This window comes from Mustela putorius, unplaced genomic scaffold (assembly GCF_011764305.1).
Source record: "Mustela putorius furo isolate JIRA1106 unplaced genomic scaffold, ASM1176430v1.1 tig00003853_pilon_pilon_pilon, whole genome shotgun sequence".
NCBI lineage: Eukaryota > Metazoa > Chordata > Mammalia > Carnivora > Mustelidae > Mustela > Mustela putorius.
In genome coordinates, this window is record NW_025422005.1 from 45,686,925 (window position 1) to 45,709,303 (window position 22,379).

At 46.9% G+C, this 22,379-nt stretch overlaps 1 protein-coding gene across 4 annotated transcripts in view; it reads right to left on the minus strand.

Annotated features, from left to right (window-relative positions):
* DAB1 (DAB adaptor protein 1) overlaps positions 1 to 22,379 on the minus strand; it is a 1,133,694-nt gene that overhangs the window by 59,607 nt on the left and 1,051,708 nt on the right. For all 4 annotated transcript variants that reach the window (XM_004751627.3, XM_004751624.3, XM_004751628.3 and 1 more), the window contains 5 exons: positions 11,599 to 11,730; positions 10,825 to 10,944; positions 10,290 to 10,328; positions 8,756 to 8,821; positions 2,273 to 2,332 (listed from right to left, as the gene is read on the minus strand). In XM_004751627.3, the coding sequence (XP_004751684.1) occupies positions 2,273 to 2,332; positions 8,756 to 8,821; positions 10,290 to 10,328; positions 10,825 to 10,944; positions 11,599 to 11,730 (417 nt within the window). The remainder of the gene's footprint in view (positions 1 to 2,272; positions 2,333 to 8,755; positions 8,822 to 10,289; positions 10,329 to 10,824; positions 10,945 to 11,598; positions 11,731 to 22,379) is intronic.

Below are 22,379 nucleotides of genomic sequence, written 5' to 3' on the forward strand. Positions count from 1 at the left end.
ATTCCCTTTAAAAGAAAGCAGGATTTTCATCAATTTCTTCTATAGGGCAGAGTCGTTTGTACGTTTATGAAACATTCCTAGCATGGCTGTGTCATGCCCAGCTTCTATGTGCTGGGCCCTGGGCTTGCTTCTGGTAGTTCAGGGACCTGGGGAAGCTCCTGGAAGTGACGGGCAAGGAGCAGAGTTTCAACGCTGTGTGCTAAGTGCTGTTAAAACAGAGGAATGATATGGAGTGGGGCACAGAGGGAGGGTGACCTGCTGACACTGGGTACGGCAGAAGACCAGAAAGTCTCCCTGAGCCCCCAGCGCCTGAAGCTAAGCTGAGATGTTAGGGGGGGATGTGGCTCCTTCAGGAGGCTGCAGAGTGCAGAAGAGCAGGACGGGGTCGGGCGGGGGTGGTCAGGACGTAGGTAGACCAGAAGTACGGGCTGAGGTCGGCATCAGAGTACTGTGTATGGCAGGCTAAGGAGCTTGCATTTTTTTTTTTTTTTTTTAAACCTGCTAAGCATGGAGATGGTGTGGTCAGACTGTTAATAGATTCACAAAAACCAAGGCGGCAAATGGAGCATGTTTCCTCGTATATCGAAACCTGTTAGGGGCAAGTGAGGCAATTTAGGCCGGCACAAATTGAATTGTGGGGAGCTGTGTGATGGGAGCTGAACCAAATGGAAATATGGAAAACAGACCAGTGTCTAGGTGACAAGGAGGTCTGAAAAGGAGAAACACGGTCTCAAGGAGAAACACGGCTTTTTCTCCAAACAGCATTGTGGTGCACATTCTCTACTACATTGTAGACTCAAGTTTTTGAGAAGGCCATGCATTCAGATATGCCTTTTCGCAAAATCTAACCACTGCAAGCAGTAGTTAGGTGGGGTATGGCAGTTGCAAGATAGTGGGTAAGGAATGGACAGGGGAGGGTAGGAACCCAGAAAGACTTTCAACTCGAGAGGACAGCAGCTCGGGTTTGGAAGGGACAACAGAGCTCGTCTTCACCCTCTACCCACTCCACATGTGAACCCCCCGTAGTCTTTCTGACAAGTCATCTTCTAGCCTCTGCTCACGCAGCTCCAGTGATGGGGAGCTCACTCCCTTATATGCCAGCATTTCTACCCTTAACAGCTCTGACCCACCATTCAGGAAGGTCATTCTCCCTCTAGGCTGAAGGCAGCCTTCTGGTAGGACCCCTCACTGGTCTCAGTTCCATGAACCAGCCAGCACAGAACAGCGTCCTCCCCCTTCCATCCAGGGGCCCTTGGTGCTCCCATCTCCAAGTTTACGGTTTCTTTTCTCTAGGCCAAGCATTTCTAGGTCCTTCTGCGGCCTCCCTGGGAATGGGGATTCAAACTGCCCTCTCGATCTGATCTTGAAACATGCAGGGGTGCCTTTCATGTCTCTCACAGGGTGGGGCCCAGGACCAAAACCAGTGTCCCAGATAGCATCATTCAGCCTCACAACTGTCCTATGAGGGTCAGAGCTGCAACTTCTAAGGGTCTGTCTTCACAGCCTGTGCTTTTTCTATCCATTATTAAGCTGAGATCAACAGTAACTAAATACCCTAGTTCTTTTCACAAGGGCTATGGCCAAGTCACACGTCCCCCTGAGCAAAAGTTTCCCGGTGCTCCCAAGTTGTGGACAGAAGCTACCTTCTGAGTGCCAACCAGAGGTCATACCCACAGGCCTGGCCTAGCAGTGGCATGACACAGTGTCACAGAGCTTGCGACGTCCTGTTTACAGAGGTCCCTCCAGCTGCTGGGGTCTAGTGGTAGCGGAGTGTTCTTTGCACTATACATGGCCTTTTTTATAGTGGTCTGTCCACTGGTTGGACCCACATCCACCACAAAGGCCCTAGCCACCTCTCTGTCCCTCTGAGACTGGTCAACCCCTTTCAAATTGGATGGCTGACCCTCGTCCCAGGATCAAGACACTGCCCCCATCTTACCAGGTATAATGAAGTCTTTGGTGGGAGACTTTTGGCATCACACACCCGAGACCTTGAGGCCTTCAGACATAGTGGTTTGCACAATTCAACTCACTGCCACTCATAGGGCCAGACCCTGGTCCAGACTGGCCCCCCTTCCTCAGCCCCACCGTTTCTGCCTTATGCCTCCTTCTCTCCGACTCACTGAGCAGTCCTTGGCATGGAGACCCCGGCAGAGCTCTACCCGTTGTGACACTTATATCCAGAAGAGGGGTTCCTTTCCTTAGCTGGTAGACACAGTTCCTTAAGAAGGCAGGCTATGCGAACCTGGCAGAAGAGAGAAGGTGTACTTACACTTACAGGTTGACTTTTTGGCACATCATAAACACCTTCCTTCTTTTGGCTGGTGGGAACCTGTGGAAAAATCAAATTTGACATCGTCAAAACACTTTGCGATTTATTCCACTTTCGAAGAACAAAGCAACCCCACTTCAACTCCGAGCTGGCTGAGTGTGGAAGAGAATGGCCCCTGAGGCCCGAGGGTCCCAAATCAAAGGGGCTGCTGGGATTGCAGGGACAGGCCAGGCTCCTTTCCTGGGGACAGCTGGGTGAGGGAGGAGTGTGTGAACCACTTCATAAATGTTTGCAGAGGCTCTCTGCCACTGGGCTCCTCCCAGAATCACAGAACAGGGGGCTGCGGAAACCCCAGGGCTCACGTGGTAGCAGAAATAATCCTCGTTTTACCAAGGACAGGAATGGGACCCAGGGAGGCGCTCTGACTCATGCAAAGCAATTAAAATGAGTGTGCGGCTGAGCTTAAGTTGCTTGGTGCAAAGACGGAGAGCCAGGTTATTTAAAATATGGCAAATATCAAGGTCTCAGTATCAAGAATGGCTTCTGCTGGGATCGTAAATAAGCCATGTGATAGTCACAAACGTTTTTTCCAAGAAAAGGGGCCATCCGTGGCATGAAACGTGTAAGACGAGAACCCGGAAAATTTCAGTTGCTTTTAAAAATGTATCTACATCTTCTTCCCTCCCTCTCTCCTCTGACTTGTCTTTCTGGTCTCACTACTGGGCCACTTGGTAACTGCACCGCTCTGAGCAGGCTACTTAGCTCTCTGGGATTCACGGTTATAAGATGGGTGCTCGTGGTTTTTGCTTCTTGGGCGGGTTATTGTGGGGATCAAAGGAGAAAGGAGAAGGTCAATATAAACTATTGGGAGCTATAATCCTGTGAAATGTTAGGATGGTAGCTTCTTTCACTCCTGACACCTCAAGCAAGTTTAAGAATGTATTCTGTAATACCAACAACCACAGATATGTTGAATACTTTTCTAATGAGTCAATCAAGGGCTTTATACCGAAACCTTCTGGCTTGCAAGCAATCACCTGTGCTTCCCAACACGGCACAGCTCACACCTCCAATGGCCTATAGCCTCAGCCTGAAGTGACTTTACAACCGTCTGCTAGTCTGTGTCCCTTTTCATCAGATCAGGAGCTCCTTAAGAGCTGGCATGGTCTACTACAGCTCAGTAGGCATTGGGTAAATGTCTTCAGGGTAAATGTATCATCAGAAATGTGGGCCACAGTGAGGAAACAGAAAAAGTATCTCTTAGGCTTGGACCAGCCAACTCTACCACTGAGGAGAAGAAGGAGGAATTTCGGCTCCTTCCTCGAGTCCCCCTTTCTATCTGAACTCTCATCAGCTCAATTTAAAACCCTTATAATAATCCTAAGAAGTTGGTATCAGAATCTTCACTTTACACAGTAGAAAGAGAGGCTCAGAGAGGTTAGGGAAACCCGTCCAAAGCTGGCAATCTAGTTAAGTGATGAGATTCAAACCCAGCTCTTTCTGGCCGCCAGATGAGACATTGATGACTAAAGGCATGAAGGACAGGGTACCTTCTGCATGCCAGGCATTGTTCTGAATGTTTGTGTTTATACGTATTCTCATGGGATCCTTGGGACCAGTCAGTTGGGTAAGGGTGACAACTGCCCCCATGGTGAAGAGGAGGAGAAGGAAGCCGGAAGGTGATCAGGGCTGCCAGAGTCGCTCTGCCTTTTTACTACTCCATCATACAGACAGCTGCATCTCACCCCCTGTCCACACCCGTCCCCCATCCCTGTAGCTGTTCTGATGGCATCTTTTCCTGGGACATCACTTCCATACTCTCAGAAGGCTGTGCACATTCTTGTAGAAAAGAAGACAACGAGGAAGCACGGAGATGCACTTTCTGAGCTGTTCTTGCAAACCTGAGCGCGCCGGTCACCAATGAAGAATATAGTTTCTTTGCTCCTGATAAAGGGCCTCCATCTGAACAGGATCCTCTAAGAATGCCTACCGAGTCCTTGCTAACAAGGGCCAATAAATTACCAGCCCACACTTGTATTTTTACTAGCTCACCCTTTCCTGAGCTAAATGAACAGCATTTCTGTGCTCCGTAATTCACGGCTCACTATGGGCACTTAGCAAGCTGAACCACGGCTGACTCTCAATTATCCCTGCAAACGGAGGAGAAGCGGCAGGACGGATAAACCCAAACTGTGCATAATTGAAAAAGCTCGGCTGCTCGGCTCTCCCATGGGTGAGATATCAATCTGCCTGTTTGTCCGTTAAGATTTATGTCTGCTGGGATGTCTTCTTGGGAGCCTCGCCTGGCTCTATACCTGGTGGGAGCCTTCCTCTGTACCCTTTGTAACCTCTGGTACGATCTTCCACTAAAAAAAATCAAAGCGGCCAAGAGCCCATTATGCGTCATGCTCTGTGCATTGCCCGGGACAGTGATGGAGAACAAGCTGGGTACGGCCCCCGATGGAATGGAGCTTGTCTTATTCAGGGGAGGTGGGAAAGAAATTGGGCTACTCCCGTGAGCATAAAATGTGCTGTATCTCATACAGCAGCTGTCAAACCACACTGCAGTTCTAAGCTAGGGCGGGTCGGATAGTTCGCTAGCTGTTTCCCCATCGGTAAATACCGGTTACTCAATGTTTAAGCACCAAACATTTACGGGACGTGTGCTAAGGGCAGAACACCAGCAGCAGTGCCTGAGGGGTGAATGCCAGAGAGAGCCTGGTCCCTGTTCTTCTCGCTGCCTGCCTGGTCGCATCGGCCTGTAGACCATTTCCTAACACAACACTGCAGAGCGAGTGAGGACAGCTCTGAACCAAACGGAAGCGGGAGAGCTGGTTCCTGATTCTGGCTCTGCCACAGGCTGTGTGATCTGAGAGGGTCCCTCTGTTCTCTGAACCTTAGTCATCTCATCTAGCTGTCAGAGGCATGCAAGGGGGTGCCTAGAAAGTCCCGGAGGGTCGGGACCATGCCACGGTCCATTCCATCTCTACGTGCCTGGCACACACTAGGTGCTCCGTACAGAACTGCAATTTGAATGAAGGAGTTAACAGATGTGGAATTACTGTGGAAGTTATACGGGAACCACCATAAGCACGGAAGATGCTTTCGGCTCAGTAACATCCTAATAGTGTTAGAGAGGCAGTTTAAGGGTTAGTGATGTAAGAGCAGAGGCTCATCATCTTAAAACAACAATACTTGATACATCACGGGTGATTAAAAATGATTTTTCAAACCAAAGAACATGAAAAGTGCCCGCGTGGAAGGCTGCCGTCTTGCTGGCACAGGAAGTTGTGAACTCGCTACGGAATGCCGGGTTTAGAAGTGGAGGCTCTGGCCTTGGGCCCGGCCCTTGAATCGGAGGACTTGATTTTCTTATGGTTTAAAACGATAGTCATTGTAGCTATTCTTATCCTCCTGAGTGACTGCAAGGGTCAACGTTAAGTGAGGCATAAAAACCCTTGTGCCTCAAGGTTCTGTGTTGTTTTTAAAAAGATGATGGATAACTTTTTCTGATGCACGCAAAAAAGGAAGACCATTATTATTCTTAATCCGGTTTGGGAAATGAGACTACTGATCCTCAAAGAGAGGTTACATTTCCTCAAGAGTCTCTCCCTCCCTCATGCGGGAGTTGTAAGTAGCAACCAGGCGAGGTGGTCACGTTCCACCAGGCTCTCTGACAGGAGGTGGCAGGCGAGTCAGGTTCTACTGCACTTACTGCATCATCGTGAGACATCTTGAAGAACGTCGGATACTGATGACATTCTTAGGAAGCAAAGGGAACATTTACACCGAACCTACTATGCACCCAGTGTTTTATATCTTCAGGTTACTTCTAGAAGCAGATGACATAGCATCCCTCATTTTACAGCCCAGGAGTCCAAGATACAGAAGTGATGGACTTCATCCAAGGCCACAAAACAGCTCAAGGAGTAGGCCCCAGGTGCCTCGTCCACCCCAGTGATAAGGTCTGCCTCCCGGGAAAACGGAACGGATGAAAATCTGAGACACCCCCTGGGCCAAGCTGAAGAAGAAGAAAACAGGGCCATCTACTCAGGAGGAAGAGCTATGGGATACTTCTAGCTTCTTAGAACACAAAGAGGAGCCAGGCTCCTAATCACAGCTCCTTAAAAGCCCAGCCTTATCTTCAGGTCCACGAGCTTATCTCTCCTTAAGCAAATTGGGGCTCAGCTGACTGCAAAGCAAGCGAGGAGAACAGAGGGTGATAAAATATTCATTTCCTTAAATGGTACCTTCCTGCTCATGATGGGCAGACGGGGAGATCCGGAGGTCAGGGCTGTTAAAACACAAGTGTGATTTTTAGATAGTGACTTAAAACCTACACAGAATCCAATCATGGATATTCTGAGCTGAAAAGAACCTCGGGATTTATCTATTTACCAAGGTCAGAGGGACCTGGCTGTGCCTTGAGGGTGCCACCTCTTAGCTCTGTGACCTTGGGCAAGACACCTTGTCTATGTGAGCCCCACCCTTCTAGCTGTAAGGTGGGAATTTCAAGCCACTTGTGAGATTAGGTATTGCATGTAAACCCCATTCACAGAGCCGGCTGACGTCAACACTCAAAAAACGTTAAATAGCTATACATCACACGTGCGTGCACGCACACACATACATACACACGCTCACACACACACCACCTCCAAGAATCATGTTGCCCTGTAAAGCAAGCCAGCGTGTATCTCTCAAGAATCACCATCCTGTGATGAGGCACGAGTTGCAAAAAGCAGCAAAGGGCCTAGGAGACCCTTTGGTCTTATCTGCTCCTTTTACAGATGAGCACACTGAGGCTCAGAGAAGGAAAGGAACTCGACAAGCTGGATGAATGGCGGGGCTGGTACCTGGACTAAGATCCTGAATCCACACACCGTGTGACCCAGAACAGAGTCTCTTCTGTACATCCTTCTCACAGTCTTGCTTCCTTCTCATGTCAAGAATGGGTTATGGAGAAATTACTCCCCTACCTTATCACTGGGAGAAGGGAGTCTCAGAGAGGGCAAGTGTCTTGCCCACCATCACGCAGCCAAAGGTAGCTGGTGAGCGGCCAGAACCAGAGCCCAGCTCTCTGCCAGCCTAAACCGGCCCTTCCTGCACACAGGATGTCCCACACCCCTAACAGTACCCCCGACAGGGCACAGCGGGAGCCCGGCCAACTACTGCTCAGTCGGAATTCAGAAGCCCTGCAGTGAAGAGCCTAATTTTGTCTTAAAAGGTATTTTTTCTTCAGAGGATGACTGGTTAATGGCTCCTTTGGCCCCACATTCAGACACCACGAGATTGTAGTAATTTAAAATCTGACACCAAGAACAAATATGCAAGTCCTCTGTGTAAAGATCGGAAACTTCGTGAGCGATGATTTTAAACAGAGCCACAACCTCCCACTTGCATCCAATCCAGACAGACCCAGTGGAGAGAAGAACTTCGATTATTATTCTACAGCACCGGCTTAAACCGAGCTGTCGGCAGAGCTGATATGATACTTTGGTCGTTTAGAATTCTGTGCATTAGACAGAAACTGAAAATCTGTCTTACTTTTATTACACAAGTAATGCATGCCCAAGGCAGAAAAGCAGACCACACAACTGAGTAAATTAAGAAAATTAAAATCACTTATTAAATACATTAAATTTTTTCCTTCCTTCATAATGTTTATATTTCAAATTAAGGCTAAAATCCTAATTAGTGAAAAATTGGATGCTGTCATATTTGTTTGATGTGTTTCTATGGTGCAATTTCTCAAACTCTTTGATGGAAAGGCATGGGGGAGGACGTGTGAGTTTTGCCTTCACTCACACTGGGTCTGATCTCAGCTCTATGTAGCTAGGCAGCCCCCGGGAAGCTATTCAACATCTCTGAGTCTCAGTTTCCCCTTGTAAAAGTGGGATTAAATACCCTACTTTATATAGCATGTTTGTCCGAACCAAATGAATCACAAAGTATGTGCAGTGCTCTTCCCACGAGCAGACATTTAAGAATTTTAATTTACCTTCCCTTTAGGAGGGGTAAAACCTTGAGCTGTACTTTCCTTTTATTCGGTTAATATTCCCAGTGCTGTTTTGCAACAGCGTGTTTGAATTTGTCCTTGATTTTCAGGAGTGCAGTTGGATTTTTAAAGAAATTTGATGTGCACCTTTTTTGGAGAAATGAAGGACCCTCCTTTATCAGCGACCCTCCAGTGGATTACTTTATTCCAGTGGAAATGTTTGATTCTGGAGTCTACTGAAAATAGTGAAGACCCATTCGCAATCAGAACCCTGCACTCAATGGGCCGTTGAACATTTCCACAGCAAGGTGTAGAAAGTACTGGTCAATCTGTAAAAGCCAACTCAGAGGAAGGTATTTGGCCAAGCCTGGATGACTGAGGACACGGAGTGACCCTATGGGGGCAGCGCCCCGGGTTCTGCGGACCCCTCCGTGCAACAGCCGGAGGCAGTGGTGCAATGGAAGGAGAGAGGAGTGAATTTATACCTGATAAATGTTTTCTTCCGTTTCAGGATCACGGATTGGCTCGTGTCCAGCCTCAAACACAATGTACTATTACGGATCGGCCAGAGAGGAAAGGTCAGACAGGAAGAAGAGAGAGGGAAAAAAAAAAGCATTTGGAATTCAGGATACAAATCACAGTGAGCATTAAAGAAACAGTCACAACAGAACACACCTTCCAGGGGCAAGCAGATCCCTGAAAACGAGGCACGTGCTTTGCACGCTCCTGCCTTTGCTAAGGAAGACAGCAAGGGTCGGAGGGCCAGTCAAGCAGCAGCGAAGGCGTGGGACCCCTGCGTATCTTTCTGGAGATGTGGCCTCTTTCTTCAGTGACACTGGATCTCAGTAATGTCTGTGTGCGCCGCACTGCTGAGTGCAAATGACGTCTCCTAGGAACATCTGGGGGCCCAGCTTCATAATCTGGGTTACAGTGATTGCTTCCCTTTTCTTCCCTCAAGACCAACATCCTAACTCAGCCCTTAAGTACTTAGAAACCCCAAATCTCCCCATTCCATATATATCACCTGATTTTACATCCTTAGTTTTAAGTATTGAAAATCAGTGTTGATTTTTTTCCCCTGTGCGTGTTTTAGACTCTAAAGGACTGAGCCATTTCAAACAGGGCGATATTCTTCATTCTCTGTGCTGTCCGTTAGCAGGGGCCAAGCTCATATTCTAGACAAATCCTTGCCCTCAGCGTTCTAGCTTGAGGCCATGCTGTTAAGTACATCTTTGGCTTTTGTTAAAAGCCACTTGGGCTAGATACTCCTATTTCATATAACCCAGGTATGTCCAGTTAGAAATACAAGTTCAGGGTTTTACGTCCAACAATTCCATTTATTGGCTCCTTTCTCTCCTTGGGAACAAGCATGAGGCGGGGGTGGGGGGAGTGGCTGGGGTTGGTGGTGGGAGGCCTCCTCTTCCCTTCTTTCTACATCTGTTTATACAGAGCACATACTTGGATCCTAGACAAGACATCTCTCCAGCCCCACTGGGTGGCAACCTTGCAGAGTTCAGGGAAAACTGCGGGCTGGGCTGTCTCTATGATCGCCCTTACCCTCCTCCCAACATCATCATGAGGGGCCCGAGACTTACCCCCACAGCCTTCCCAAAACATACAAACTGCCCTTTGCTCTTGTATCCCAAAGTCGCCAAAACTCAGTCCCCAGCCCCGGTTCCTAACTCAGAGAAGCCTCCTCATGACCTTGGAATATTCAGGAGACTCCTGAAAACATCCAGCTCTGGGATCAAATATTTATAGATTGTGGAGGGGGCCAATGCAGGGTTAAGAAGGGAGAAGCGCAACTCCAGATCCCATGTAACTGAGGCCAATGAAACTTCTGTTCATTTTCTATAGAAATCCACCCCCCGAGGGGTTAGCAGCCTTCAGCCTTGAAACTAGTCTTGGTCCCTCTCCAGGCTCTGCGGTCAGGGTGCTCTTTAGGGCTCTGACCAACTGTCTGTAACACGGGCCTGGCCACTCCTGATCCTAAAATCACCGATGGTTTTCAGAAATTACCTGGTATACAGGATCTTCAACATCCTCTTCCAAAATTGTCTACAGCAGAGCGAGACAAGGGAGGTTGAAAAGCAGAGGATATAAATAAAGGGAGAGGTATGAGATTGCATTCAGAAATTACAGGACAGTCGAGAAACCAGCTCTGGGGAGGAGAGGCTGCTGGGTCATTTCAGGTAGAAAACAACCCAGAGGAAAAATGAAAACCCTTGCAGCCACCCTACCCCCACTCTTAACAACAGCAAAAAAAAAAAAAAAAAAAGCAATTGTGTCTCTTCTCTTCCCTCCACCACCCCCTGCCCACCCCGAAATCTTCCTCGGAATTCAAAATTTCACTCGCGCGCGCATGTCCAGAATTTCAGAGAATAAAAGATCATCTCTAACGGCTTGCTTTCGGGGCCTGTAATTTACACGGGAACCTTTCATCTTTGTTTATTTCTCCTTGGCAGCAGGAGGACAAGCCCTGACTGTCAGTTTTCACATCTGTTTATTTTAAGGCCCAGTCTTCTCTGGCACGCCGATAAATTCACAGGTATACCTGATACACAGCTTGCTCGCACTGCTTATCCTTTTGTGCCTTTTTTTCCAACTCTTCTCTTTGCTTCAATTCATAAATAAGTTGAAAGAGATCTCTCAAGTCCAGAATAACAGGTTCAGCCTGGAGTAAAAGGGGGGGCGGGGTGAAGCACATGAGTAAGGGAACAGTCCTGAGCCTGAGTGGCCTGTTTTTTTTTTTTTTTTTTTTTTTTTTTTTTGCCTGCTATAACCCGCAGCCCTTCCTATTCCTATTAAACTGAAAGCATTCCATCTTTAATTAATTCTACCTTGTTTATATTGGTTTAGCAAATTGCATCTAGGCTAAAGTTCATTTCTTCAACTAATTATATTTGCAAATTCATAATAATCATAAGCATAAAAGGCATTGCTTTTATTTATTAGTAATTTCTCATACAATAAAATTAGGGTAGGCCTTATGCAAAACAGCTATTTGTTTTCTCTTATTTTCTTTTTAAACGAGGCTATGAACACAAGGAAACTTATTTGTACAGTGGTGCCTCCATCCAGCTTCGTCAGAAAGGGAAATAATTAGTCATTACGAAATACACATTAGGAAAACAACAAGAAGACCGGTTGGGGCCTGAGCCCGCCGTTTCCTTGCTCTGAGGCTATTTATGCTCTGGAGATGGGAGCCTGAGCATCAGCATGGCCTCGTCCTACATCAGAGGCAGCCTTCAAAGACCCACAGCATGACCGGACACGCCGTCCCCTACAGCCACGAGGAGAGGCGCCCTCCTCGGATGGGGATACTCACCGCCTGGGCTGTTTTTATGGCAACAAATCTGTGATTCCCTTCCTTCCCGCAGACGTATCCAAAGGCCCGGTGATCTGTGATGTCCTTTGCGATGTAGGAAATTTCATGAACAGCATGATGATGCTGAAGGGCCTGTCGGAGACAAAAGGAAGAGCATATTTCACGGGACTTTCCCTCCGAGCTGTTGATCAATAAGATATGTGTTTCTGCTACGTGTGAACAGGCCCGAAGGGCTTTGGGAAAGCTGTTGGGTCCAGATGGAAGGAAAAAGAGCCGCGCCTGCCCTTGAGAGATGGAGGCTTCCCTCCATGGTCTCAGTGCCGTGACCAGAGAGATAAACAGGACTGCTCATACGCTGAAGGCGCGTCTGTGGCTGTGGCTCCCTCCCGGCTTGCTGGGGCCGGTCTCCTCGCAATTTGGCGGGGCAGGCCCCCCGCTGCAGCTGGCTTCAGGACACAGCCCAGTCGGAGCTCGGGCGGGACATGTAATACACTCCGGCACCAGGACCTCCGCATGTGGTACAAGAGGAGTGCCCTGTGCAGAGAGTGCAGTGGGGGTAGGGTGGGGGAGGGGAGGGCGTATAAAGTCACGGGACCGCCAAAGCCTACGGGTGCAACCCTTAGTTGAGAGATGGTAACAGAGTATCTTGAGGAACGAACACCTTTTTCTGTCTTATACAGAGTCACCATCTGGGCTACAGGTGGACTCCCTTCATTCTGAGACTTCTCAGGGGCTGGCTGCTCTGTGGGCAATGCCAGTTCTTCCATCCATTCACTTGAATCCTGGTCCTTTCTGAAAGGGTATTTGAGGGGCACCCGGGTGGCTCAGTGGTTTAAGCGGGTGTCTTTGGCTCAGGTGGTGATCCCAGGGTCCTGGGATTGAGCCTTGCCTGGGGCTCCCAGCTCAGCTGGGGCATCTGCTTCTCCTTCTCCCTCTGCTCACCTCTTTCTCTCTGTGTCTCTCAAATAAATAAATAAAAATCTTTAAAAAAGGACATCTGAATAGCATCACCTCTGCAAAACCTCCCCTGAACAAGGTCTGCTCTCCCTCTCCCTGCAGAAATAATATATAATTCCATAGGACTTCAGTCTTGAGGCACCTGGGTGGCTCAGTCGTTAAGCGTCTGCCTTAGGCTCAGGTCATGATCTCAGGGTCCTGGGATTGAGCCCCATGTTGGGACTTGATGTGGGGGGCGGCTCCCTGTTCAGCGAGAGACCTGCTCTTCCCACTTCCCTGCTTGCGTTCCCTCTCTCGCTGTGTTTCTGTCAAACAAATAAATAAAATCTTAAAAAAAAAAAAAAAAAAGAACTTCAGTCTCTACTGATGCCCAAATTCCTAACCGATTCCTCACACATAGCTCCCCATAATCTTGCTTTGAAAAACCTTCCTTCTCTGATAGATTTGCCTGATTCCTTATCTGTCTTCCCCATCAGACATCATCTTCCTCAACTCTGTCATCCTCGAACCTTGTGCTGTGTTTGACCCATAGCTGCGGACTCAAGAGTAAATTGGGGTAGTTGACCAGTAATTCGGAAACCTTCTGAAACCGACCTTCCCACCTTTATGGCCAAAGCCTCCACAAATAATGCTGCCCATCCTTGGTGATGACCATCTTTGTGACCATCTTCCTGCATTAAACCTTCTTAAAGCAATTTTCAGTAAATAATACCCTGTGTATAGGCTTACATCAGCAGCTGGGTATTTTATGATGTGCTTCAAGTCCTTATATAAGGGGTCTTTTTATTATTATTATTATTATATTAGGTATTACAAGGCTTGAATTCTAGCCACTTTGTGAAAAGAAGGCACTCACTGTACCTCTCCGGACCTTTGTCAATTCTTCTATCCAATGAGAAGTGTGTACCAGATCAGTGGCTCCTAACCCAAAGCCCAGCATCTCCTTGGGTCATTAGAGGTAATAAAAAGAAGCCATAAGCACTTTTCAGCATTTCAAAAAGCGAAACAGAAATGTGTAATTATCCTTAACTAAGACAACACATTCCATTGTGCATGCAAATGAAAATGCCAAGTTCATTTTAGAATTGCATCAGGTTACTGTTGGACTCCTTAGTTCATCTTTGAGAGGATTCTCTTTAGTGTTTTAGTTATGGGTTTGAATAATTCAAATGGGAAACCGAATGACTATAAATCCATTTTCTTCACTGCCACTCCACGGAGGGAGGGAAACATGTACCACAAAAGGGACTTAGTTATAAAAGTAGTGGGACTCACTGGAATAGATGTTCCAGAAGGTTAACCCCAGATCCTTTAGCCATTAGGACCCTGAACCACAAGGCTAGCCTCTCAGGTCAGTGGGTACATGCTGGCCAGCACCTTAGCTCTGGACACTGGCCCTGACCTTCCGAAATGCTGACTGCTACCATCTTCCTAGGTCTCTAGACTGGTGTCATCTTTCTAGGATTCTGCTAGAATCCCAGGTGCTCCCATCTTTCTAGGATTCTAAACTCATGAATCATTTCAGCCATGGAATTTGCTGCTGTACCCTAAGCTTTTAGATTCTGATCACTCACTAACCTCTCTGACTACTCTTGGGACCCTCTCTTTGGGTTCTTGCCTTGTCATGTTGCCCACTGCCCAATGGACATCATATTTGGAGGGCGGTATCCCTCTCTGGCCACCCTCGCCCCTAATCGGCCATAAGACAACCGTATAACTCTCATGAATCCCAACCCAGATAAAGTTGGTGAGGAAGGAAAGGTTTGTTAGGAACAGACTCAGAATCCATTTATTCTTCCTTTATTAAGAGGACATACTTCGCTGGTGGACGAAAGCTGCGTAAAGGGCGGTGGCTTCATGGTGTTAATGATGTAAAACTGATGAGACTAATATTCATGCAACACGGGGTACTGATTTATAGGTCTCTATGAACTAGAATGATATGCGGCAGGGGAAAGTGGGAGACATAGACACCCTCCCTCTCTCCCCTCTCCAGAAAGTGTTCCTCTCTCTGCGTAACGTGGACAATGTTATCCGCATCTCCTATTAAATCAAAGTTTGATGACAGAAGCTTATTGATTGCCAAGGCTCTAAAATTAAACTGTGATTAGAAGTCTTCCTGGTGGAATGAGATTTGGAGATGATCGTGCAAGGATAAAATATCACCTACGATGCAAGACAGCAGATGGAGGGGCATTTAATTTATCCGGGAATCCTCATTAAGCGTTTTAAAATCAAAACATTTTTAACGCCTGATGATACCTCATATTGCCTCGCCAAGTGTAGCTCTCTGCATGCTTGAAGGGCCTAAAGATATCTGTAACATTATCTTTTCCCATAGTTAATTTTATGACATGTTAAAAAGGATGACTGTGAAAGTGGCTCATTTATTAGGAAACGAAGAATCATTGAGGGGATATGTCTCTGCTTTCTCCAACCTCAACTATGCATAGTACAGATACGTCCGAATTCGGCTAACCTGTATGGTTACACTACTGGCATTCATCCTGGCAACCCGGAGAATCTTGCAAATATTTGTTCACTGAGGCTCAAAATTGCTCCACGTTTTCAAGCAGATTTTATTGGCACCATCAAAGCCAGAGGAACCCTGAACCTCGTATTGTTCAAATGAGTTTATGGAAAGACTGAGGATCAGAGAGTTCTCGCGGGACCAGTCTTAAATGCAACCCTTGCTCCCCCTACAAAGGAGGACAAGCCACTGAACAGAGAAAGCAAGATGATGTAGGATCAAGGGGCTCCATTCCTCAGCTTCTGGACTTCCCAGTCCAGCGACGAAGCCGCGATCCCTGAGATGCTGGGACAAGGACGGAGCACAGCTGGCCGGGAGGCAGCAGCCGAAGTCGTTCTGGCTTCTGGCACATTTTGGAGGTCAGAGAGGGTCATAAATCAGAAGGTTTGGGTTAAAGGACACTTAGCTTTAAGGATCTCAAAGAAAAAGGTCAAGACAGCATGTTCTGAGAGCGAGCACTTGGGAGCTTGTGGCGGTCTGTGGTTTCTGCTAAGCCGTCAGGCTGGAAAGGCGTGGCAAGGGGCATGGGAAAAGCGTGGAAAGGTGTGGAAAATGAAGACCGCCTCATCCCAGGAGGGTTTCTGCGGGGACCTCCTGGGGCAGCATGAGTTGTTCTGCAATGGGGAAAGAATACTGGACCAGAAGGGGAGGGGAGGGGAGAGGAAAGGCAGAGTCTGGTCATCCTTCCATGCTTCCTTTGGAAAGCAGCTTTGTGGGGTTTTGTTGTTGTTGTTGTTGTTTTTATGGTCTTAGTAAAATGGTCTAGATATTGAAGTACTACGAAAAATCAAAGCAGGTATTTGGTTTTAGAAACAGTGTTTAATAATCCAGTATTTGTCTGCCACAGCTTTGTCCGTTTCTCCCATTGTGAACCCTCCTCATTATTCTGGGCATGAGAGTTGTTACTGAAGAATTCTGAAGACAGACTGCAGATGAGCCCCCTCGGTCCCATCTGACCTTCCTCCCACCATTGAACTTCCGGTGACCCGGGCCGGGGACAGTCTGAGGACTGCCCCTCTGGGTTCTGTACGTCCCCCACCTCCGTCCCACCGTTCACAATGTTTTCTCTGCCAACGCCCCTCTACATCCCCTCACCCACGCTTTTGTGACTCCTTGTGACTCACTCATCCAGCAGGCTCGAAGCCCAGCTCTAATAGCGTCCTCGTCCGAGGAATCTTCCCTGACCCCCCCTTTCCCTCCATGATGATTCCTGTCCCTAGCCTTCATGGCACCGTATTTGCTCCTCTATTCAGGATGCCTCACATGTTCACCCCTTCGTCTAGTTATTCAAACCGTGTGTCCTTACTGAGTAGCGGATAGGTGCCCCGTCTCCTGCTTGACACTGTACCCACCCAGGGATCACAACGCAGGCCCTGCCTGGAGGACCTTGCGATCACATAGAACAGGTAGGCAAAGAAACCAACCACCATGAGACAGTAAGACGAGCTTATATTAAAGGCGTGCATGGGGTGTGACACTGGCTTGGTGCAGGGACAGGGAAGGGCATCAGGGGAGACTTGACAAAGGAGCTGGGCTTGAACTGAATCTCAAAGGGGAAGGGGAAGTTCCCAGGAAAGAGGGGGAAGGCCATTCGAGGCAGACAGAAAATCGGGCAAAGGCCATTCTAGGCAGAAAGAACTTAACTTGCAAAGGTCTCTAGGGCCTGAGAACAGGACACCTAGAGAATGTATCTGCACACCTGTTTCCTCTCTCCTTTGGGGATATTACCTTCATGGTCTCATCCGGGCTCATAACACTGTCACTCTTGAACAGTAAGTGCTGAAGGACATTTGAAGAGTGTAAGAAGGAAGGAAGGAAGAACCAAGCCAACTGAAGGAATGTTCTGCACAAGGTAGTTGCTCAATAAATGCACAGGGAATGATGGCACGGGTCAATTCATGACATCCTCACAGAGGATTCGTCTGGGAATGGAGGCTTTCTTATCTGCTCATCATTAAATCTTTTTTTTTTTCCCCTTATCATCTCCATGAGCCATTTACCAATGTTTAAATGAGGTATCAAATTGTTTGGAGGGTTACCATTTGACAGGGTAAATTACAGAGGAGACTTAATTTGCAGTATGGTTCAATACAACCAATTAAATACAGTATGGATTGCAAAGTCGTCTGCTCAGACTTTGCCGCTTGCTTTTCTTTTAAAGAATAAATTCCATCCCATTTCGCCTTCATAGTACTTGCGTGTGTGTGCGTGTGCGTGCATGGGAGTACACGCTTCCCCGAGGCAATACTATTCACAGGAGGACTACCCACCAGGATTCAAGTGAGTTAACAGAAAAACAAAACAAAACAAAAAAGCAGATACGCAGAGAGACACAGAATAAAAATAGATGCATGAAAAATACACTACTTCACACTACAGGCAATTACAGTAGTTAAAACCTCACAAGACAAAGGCAGGCCCAGGCTCATTATAAAGGCCTTTCTCTTTTCTAACATATTTTTGGATGCGTTTGCTGCATCACAGTGCCAACGAGGCTGGGAAGCAACCTCTGTGCCACCCTCCGAGCACCCCATCATCCAATGCTGCATGGAGCCGGTCAGAGTGAATTCTTCCTTGAGTTCCCATCCTGAAATCTTCTGGAAGGTTTTATTCAAGGACAAAAAGCACGTTTCCAAATACCCTGGTCTCTAGCCGAAGAGGCAGCGTGATAGTGGAGGGAAGGATGTGAACTCTGGAGCCAGAATCGAAGCATTATCATTTCCCAGTTGGGTAGCTCTGGGCAGCTCATTCTGACTTTCTGGGTTTTATTTTCTTTTTTTTCATAGGATATGAAGAACGACAGAGAAACTTAAAGGTTGTTGGAAATATTAAATTAATTCATATAAAACATACCAGATATAAATGAGATGTCATAGCCTCTCCACTAGAATGGGGAAAAAATAAAAAAAAAAGGAAATACCCAGTGTAGACAGAAGTGTAGGGAAGCACTGGTTTTCTAAGTGTTCAATGGGAGTCATAATAATAACTCTCTCACAGTCCTGTTAGGAGGATTGATGACTTAGGAGATGGAAAGGGCTTGCAACAGTGCGAGGCATGTAGTAAGGGCTGTGTAGATGTTGGCCATTATGGTTATTTTTATTATTTGTGGGAGTGTGATTTGGTGCAACTTTTCTGGAGGGCAGAATGGCTGTATATTTCAAAGCCTTAAAGACATGCACAAACTTTGACCCGTGATTCTTCTCCTAGGGATTCAATTATCTGTAAATAACGTAAGACATGTGTAGGGCAAAGGCTTGGACACAAGATATTCCCTGCAGGGCTGTTCAAATTTTGAAAAATTAGAAATACTCGAAATGCTGAGCGCTAACTGGTCGTAGGAGCTGCTTTGTGCTGAACGATGTAGTAATACGCGGTCACTAAAAATCATCTGGGGAATGTATGCATTTTTGGCATGGAAACATACTTACAACATCCCACTGAATTAAAAAAAAATACAAAACAGTATGGTTAACATGATACTATTTTTGGAAAAAATATGCATATCTACGTATGTGTATAAAAAGTCTAGAAGTACGTCCAGCACCATCTTCACGGGTGTTGTCTCGAGTGGTGGAATTACTACAGTGATTTTTAGAATCTGACTTTTTGTTTATTTCTATTAATTTAAAAAAATTATACCAATTACATAAGTACGAAGCATTCAGTATATAATGAAATATTAGTAAGTATTAAAATGAAGACAGAACGTAAGATGCTTCTTTCTAACTTGGACTCAGGGAACAATGCGTGCAATGCCATCTGTACGTTTCTAGCGTCATCCTGAGCCCACCGGCCTCTGTCCCACAGCCACGACTTGTCAAGCACATCCCCCAATACCATTCACTCTGTCCATTCCTCTCCCTCTCCACTATCAGAACCAGGTCGCGGCTGCTACTTCCAGCCTCGATCAGGGCAGTAGCCTCTGTCCCCAGCTGTCCTCTTCTGCTGCTTTCTGCTCTAATCGTCCCACCACAGATGAAGGGGCTGAGAGAAAATTGGCAAATTTGATCAAGGCTGCCTCGAACTGAAACCACATCAAAGGTTGCCCATGGCTCTTGAGATAAAGAACAAATCTTTGCCAGGGCGTTGGTCTACCTCCCCAGGGTCTCTCACCACAGCCCCCTTTGCTTCCCATCATGCAGACTCTCGCAAGCACCACCCTCCCGCCTCAAGGTTGTGCACCGGCCACTCCGTCCGCCTACAGGGCTCGACTCCTTCTCCTCCTTCACACCTCAGCATAGATAAATCTGTTCTCCTCTAAAGCTTCCCTGACTTCGCAGTGTGGACCCGGTTCCTATGCTCTAAGTCCTCTTGGCTTCCTGGACTTTTCCATGGGGAGCAGTCGTGGCATGTGTCATCTGGATACAGAAACACACACCTAATGGCTCCGTGGTAGCGGAACCAGTATCTTCTTTCCCTCTCCTTATTCTGAGCATCAAACACAGTGCCTGACACGCAGCAAGCAAGCAGTACATATATACTCTTTATGGTGGTGAAGCAGACATAACATCAATTGACTGTTGCAATCATTTTTAAGTGTCCGGTTCTTCGGCATTCAGTATAGTCCCAACGCGCGGCACCGCCCTATCCATCTCTAGACTTCCCAAGCTGACCGTCTTCCCAAGCTGACCATTTGTACCATTAAACACTACCCCACTCCTCTCCTTCCCCAGCCCCTGGCAACCACCTTCTACTTCCTGTCTCTATGAGCCTGTCGGCACATAGTGTTAAATGAATCATTTGAATGAATGAGTCCGTCAGCAGGATGGATCCAGAGTCCAAGTCTCTCCCTGAGCCCCCCACTCAAACGAAATGGCCCTAGGACTATCTTCCTCACCAAGGCTTTCCTTCCTTAGCTGTTAAAATGAGGAGGTGGTTTTCAGTAAGTACTTATGTCCTATTTTGCTCTGGACACTTCTTTAATTCTTTTTTTAAAAAAATTTTATAACAGCTGTGACACACAGCTTCTTAGGAGCTCTCATAATGTATGTGATAAACACACAGCTCTGCACTAGCCACGATAGCCAGATTATGGAAGCCGCTCAAGGGTCATTCCTTGATGAATGGAAAGAGAAGGTACCATCTATAAACAATGGACTATTACTCAGCCATAAAAAGAATGAAATCTTGTCGTTCACAACAATGTGGATAAATGCTAGGGTGAAGTCAGTTAGTCGGAGGAAGACAAAGACCCTATGATTTCACTCAGGTGTGAATTTAAGAAACAAAACAAATGAGCAAAGGGGAATACAAGAGACAGAGGCAAACCAAGACACAGACTCTTAACTGTAGAGGACGAACGGGTGGTTTCCAGATGGGAGGTGGGTGGCTGGGGGGTGGTTTTAAAAGGTGATGGGGATTAAGGGGGGGCATTTGCTGTGATGAGCCCCAGGTGCCACGAGGAAGTGTTGAATCGTTATAAGGTACGCCTGTAACTAATATCATACAGTATGTTAACTAACTGGAATTTAAATAAAAACTAGCACACACACACACCCCCTCAAAAAATAAACATGTGGCTCCAGAAAGATGTGAGTAAAGTCCTTGCCTAAAAATAGGGAGATGAGCTAGTTAACCAGCTGAGAGCATCCTAGACCTATGATTTGGGCCTAAATTTGTCTATCAGACAAAGTGGAGCCAGGTGTGCCTCATTAGTTAGCAATCACCAAAGCAACAACATAGATTTCCGCTCCAGAGACATGAAAACCACCTGAAACAGGAAAACTGGCTTCCGTGTGAAACACGAGTTTCCTGACCCTGAGGTTCCACCAGATTCCAGCATCCCATGACTAAAGATGGGGCTTCCCCATAGTTACCATCAGTGGCGCCTTGGACTTGCTGTCCTCTATTAGTCAATCCACATTCATCCCCCAAAGCCCTTTGGGACCAGGCACTCTGGAATGACCAAGGAACAGTCTGTGCTCTCAAAAGCCAGCCGAGGGGTACGTGTGGAAGGGAAGGGTCTCCTCGTCCGCTAAAGACTCAGAGTGGTTTGCACATTGTGCTGTCCCTGTTCCCATTTCCAAAAGGCGTGTAGGGTGAGGGTGGGATCTGAATCTTGGCTTCGTGGCCATGGGCAAGTCACCCTACCTCCCTGAGCCTCAGTTTCTTCACCTGTAAAATGGGAATGCTCACTCCTTCACAGGTAGGAAATGAGGAAGATCACCTGAAGTATCTAACGGTTTATCGGGTAGATGGCAGACTCTTCATACTTTGGCTTTAAGCAAGTCTCACCGACTCTCAAGTCTCTGCCTGGTTAATAGTAGTCCTTAATACTAGAAGTGCAATTTTGAATTTGCTTTGGGCATGTATTAGGTTAAAACAAATACAGAAAAACACCATTACTAGAAAGCAAGCCTTTCAGTGAAAGAAAAAGGAGATACAAATAGAAAAGTTAGGAAATAACCTGATAATTTTAAATGTGAATTTGGAAATGTCAATATGAATACAAGACTTTAAAACCAGACTCCTACCACCGTTTGCCAAAAGGGTCCAAGAGCAATAAGCACACCTATACTGTGGTGACTCATTACCTAGCTATCTAGTCGTCTGTTGCTCTCTAACCTCTCTAGGGAAAGGGTCCGAAAAAGCAAATATGGCAAGAGGTGAAACATTCTGTTTGCTTGAATGTTTTCATGATGGGATGTCGGAGACCTAGACCTAGCGTGACAAGATCCTAGCGTGCCTCTTTCTCTCCCTCCCACTCTCTCTCCCTTTCTCTGAGAACAGGAGAAACTAAGGCACTGATCGTTTCAAGAGCTTCACTTAAAGTAGGCTGCAGACGCTTCTATCAAGTCCGCCCCAAGCAACCACGGGTCCAAAACATAAGAGGTCTTTTAGCATGCTCTGAAGTGCTTACGATTCGAGATTTGAGGCTGACCTATGGCTGTCCAAAATCATGTGTTGCTTCAACACCAAAGTGTCTTTGTAAAATGGATCTTAGAAGCCATATGTACCACCACCACCACCCCCACCACCAGTTACCCACCTCAACAAGTCAGCTCCCTTTGCTCCCTGAATTGCCATGGCCAGCATAAACAAACACCAACTACTACCTCCATTTTCAACAACAACACTCTTAAAAGTTCCGGTTGGAGAAATAATGGGCACAATTTATACTTCTGAAACTCTGGGGGAAAAAAACTTAGAAGAGTATGCATAAGAATTCAGATTTTATTTTCATTATATTAAAGAGAAAAGGTTCCATTCTGAGTGCTTTCTCTGTGCTAGGCACCATGCCGGGGCACCCTATGTATGCAAGTTTCCTTTACTCCACTCCGTACAACTACCTTCC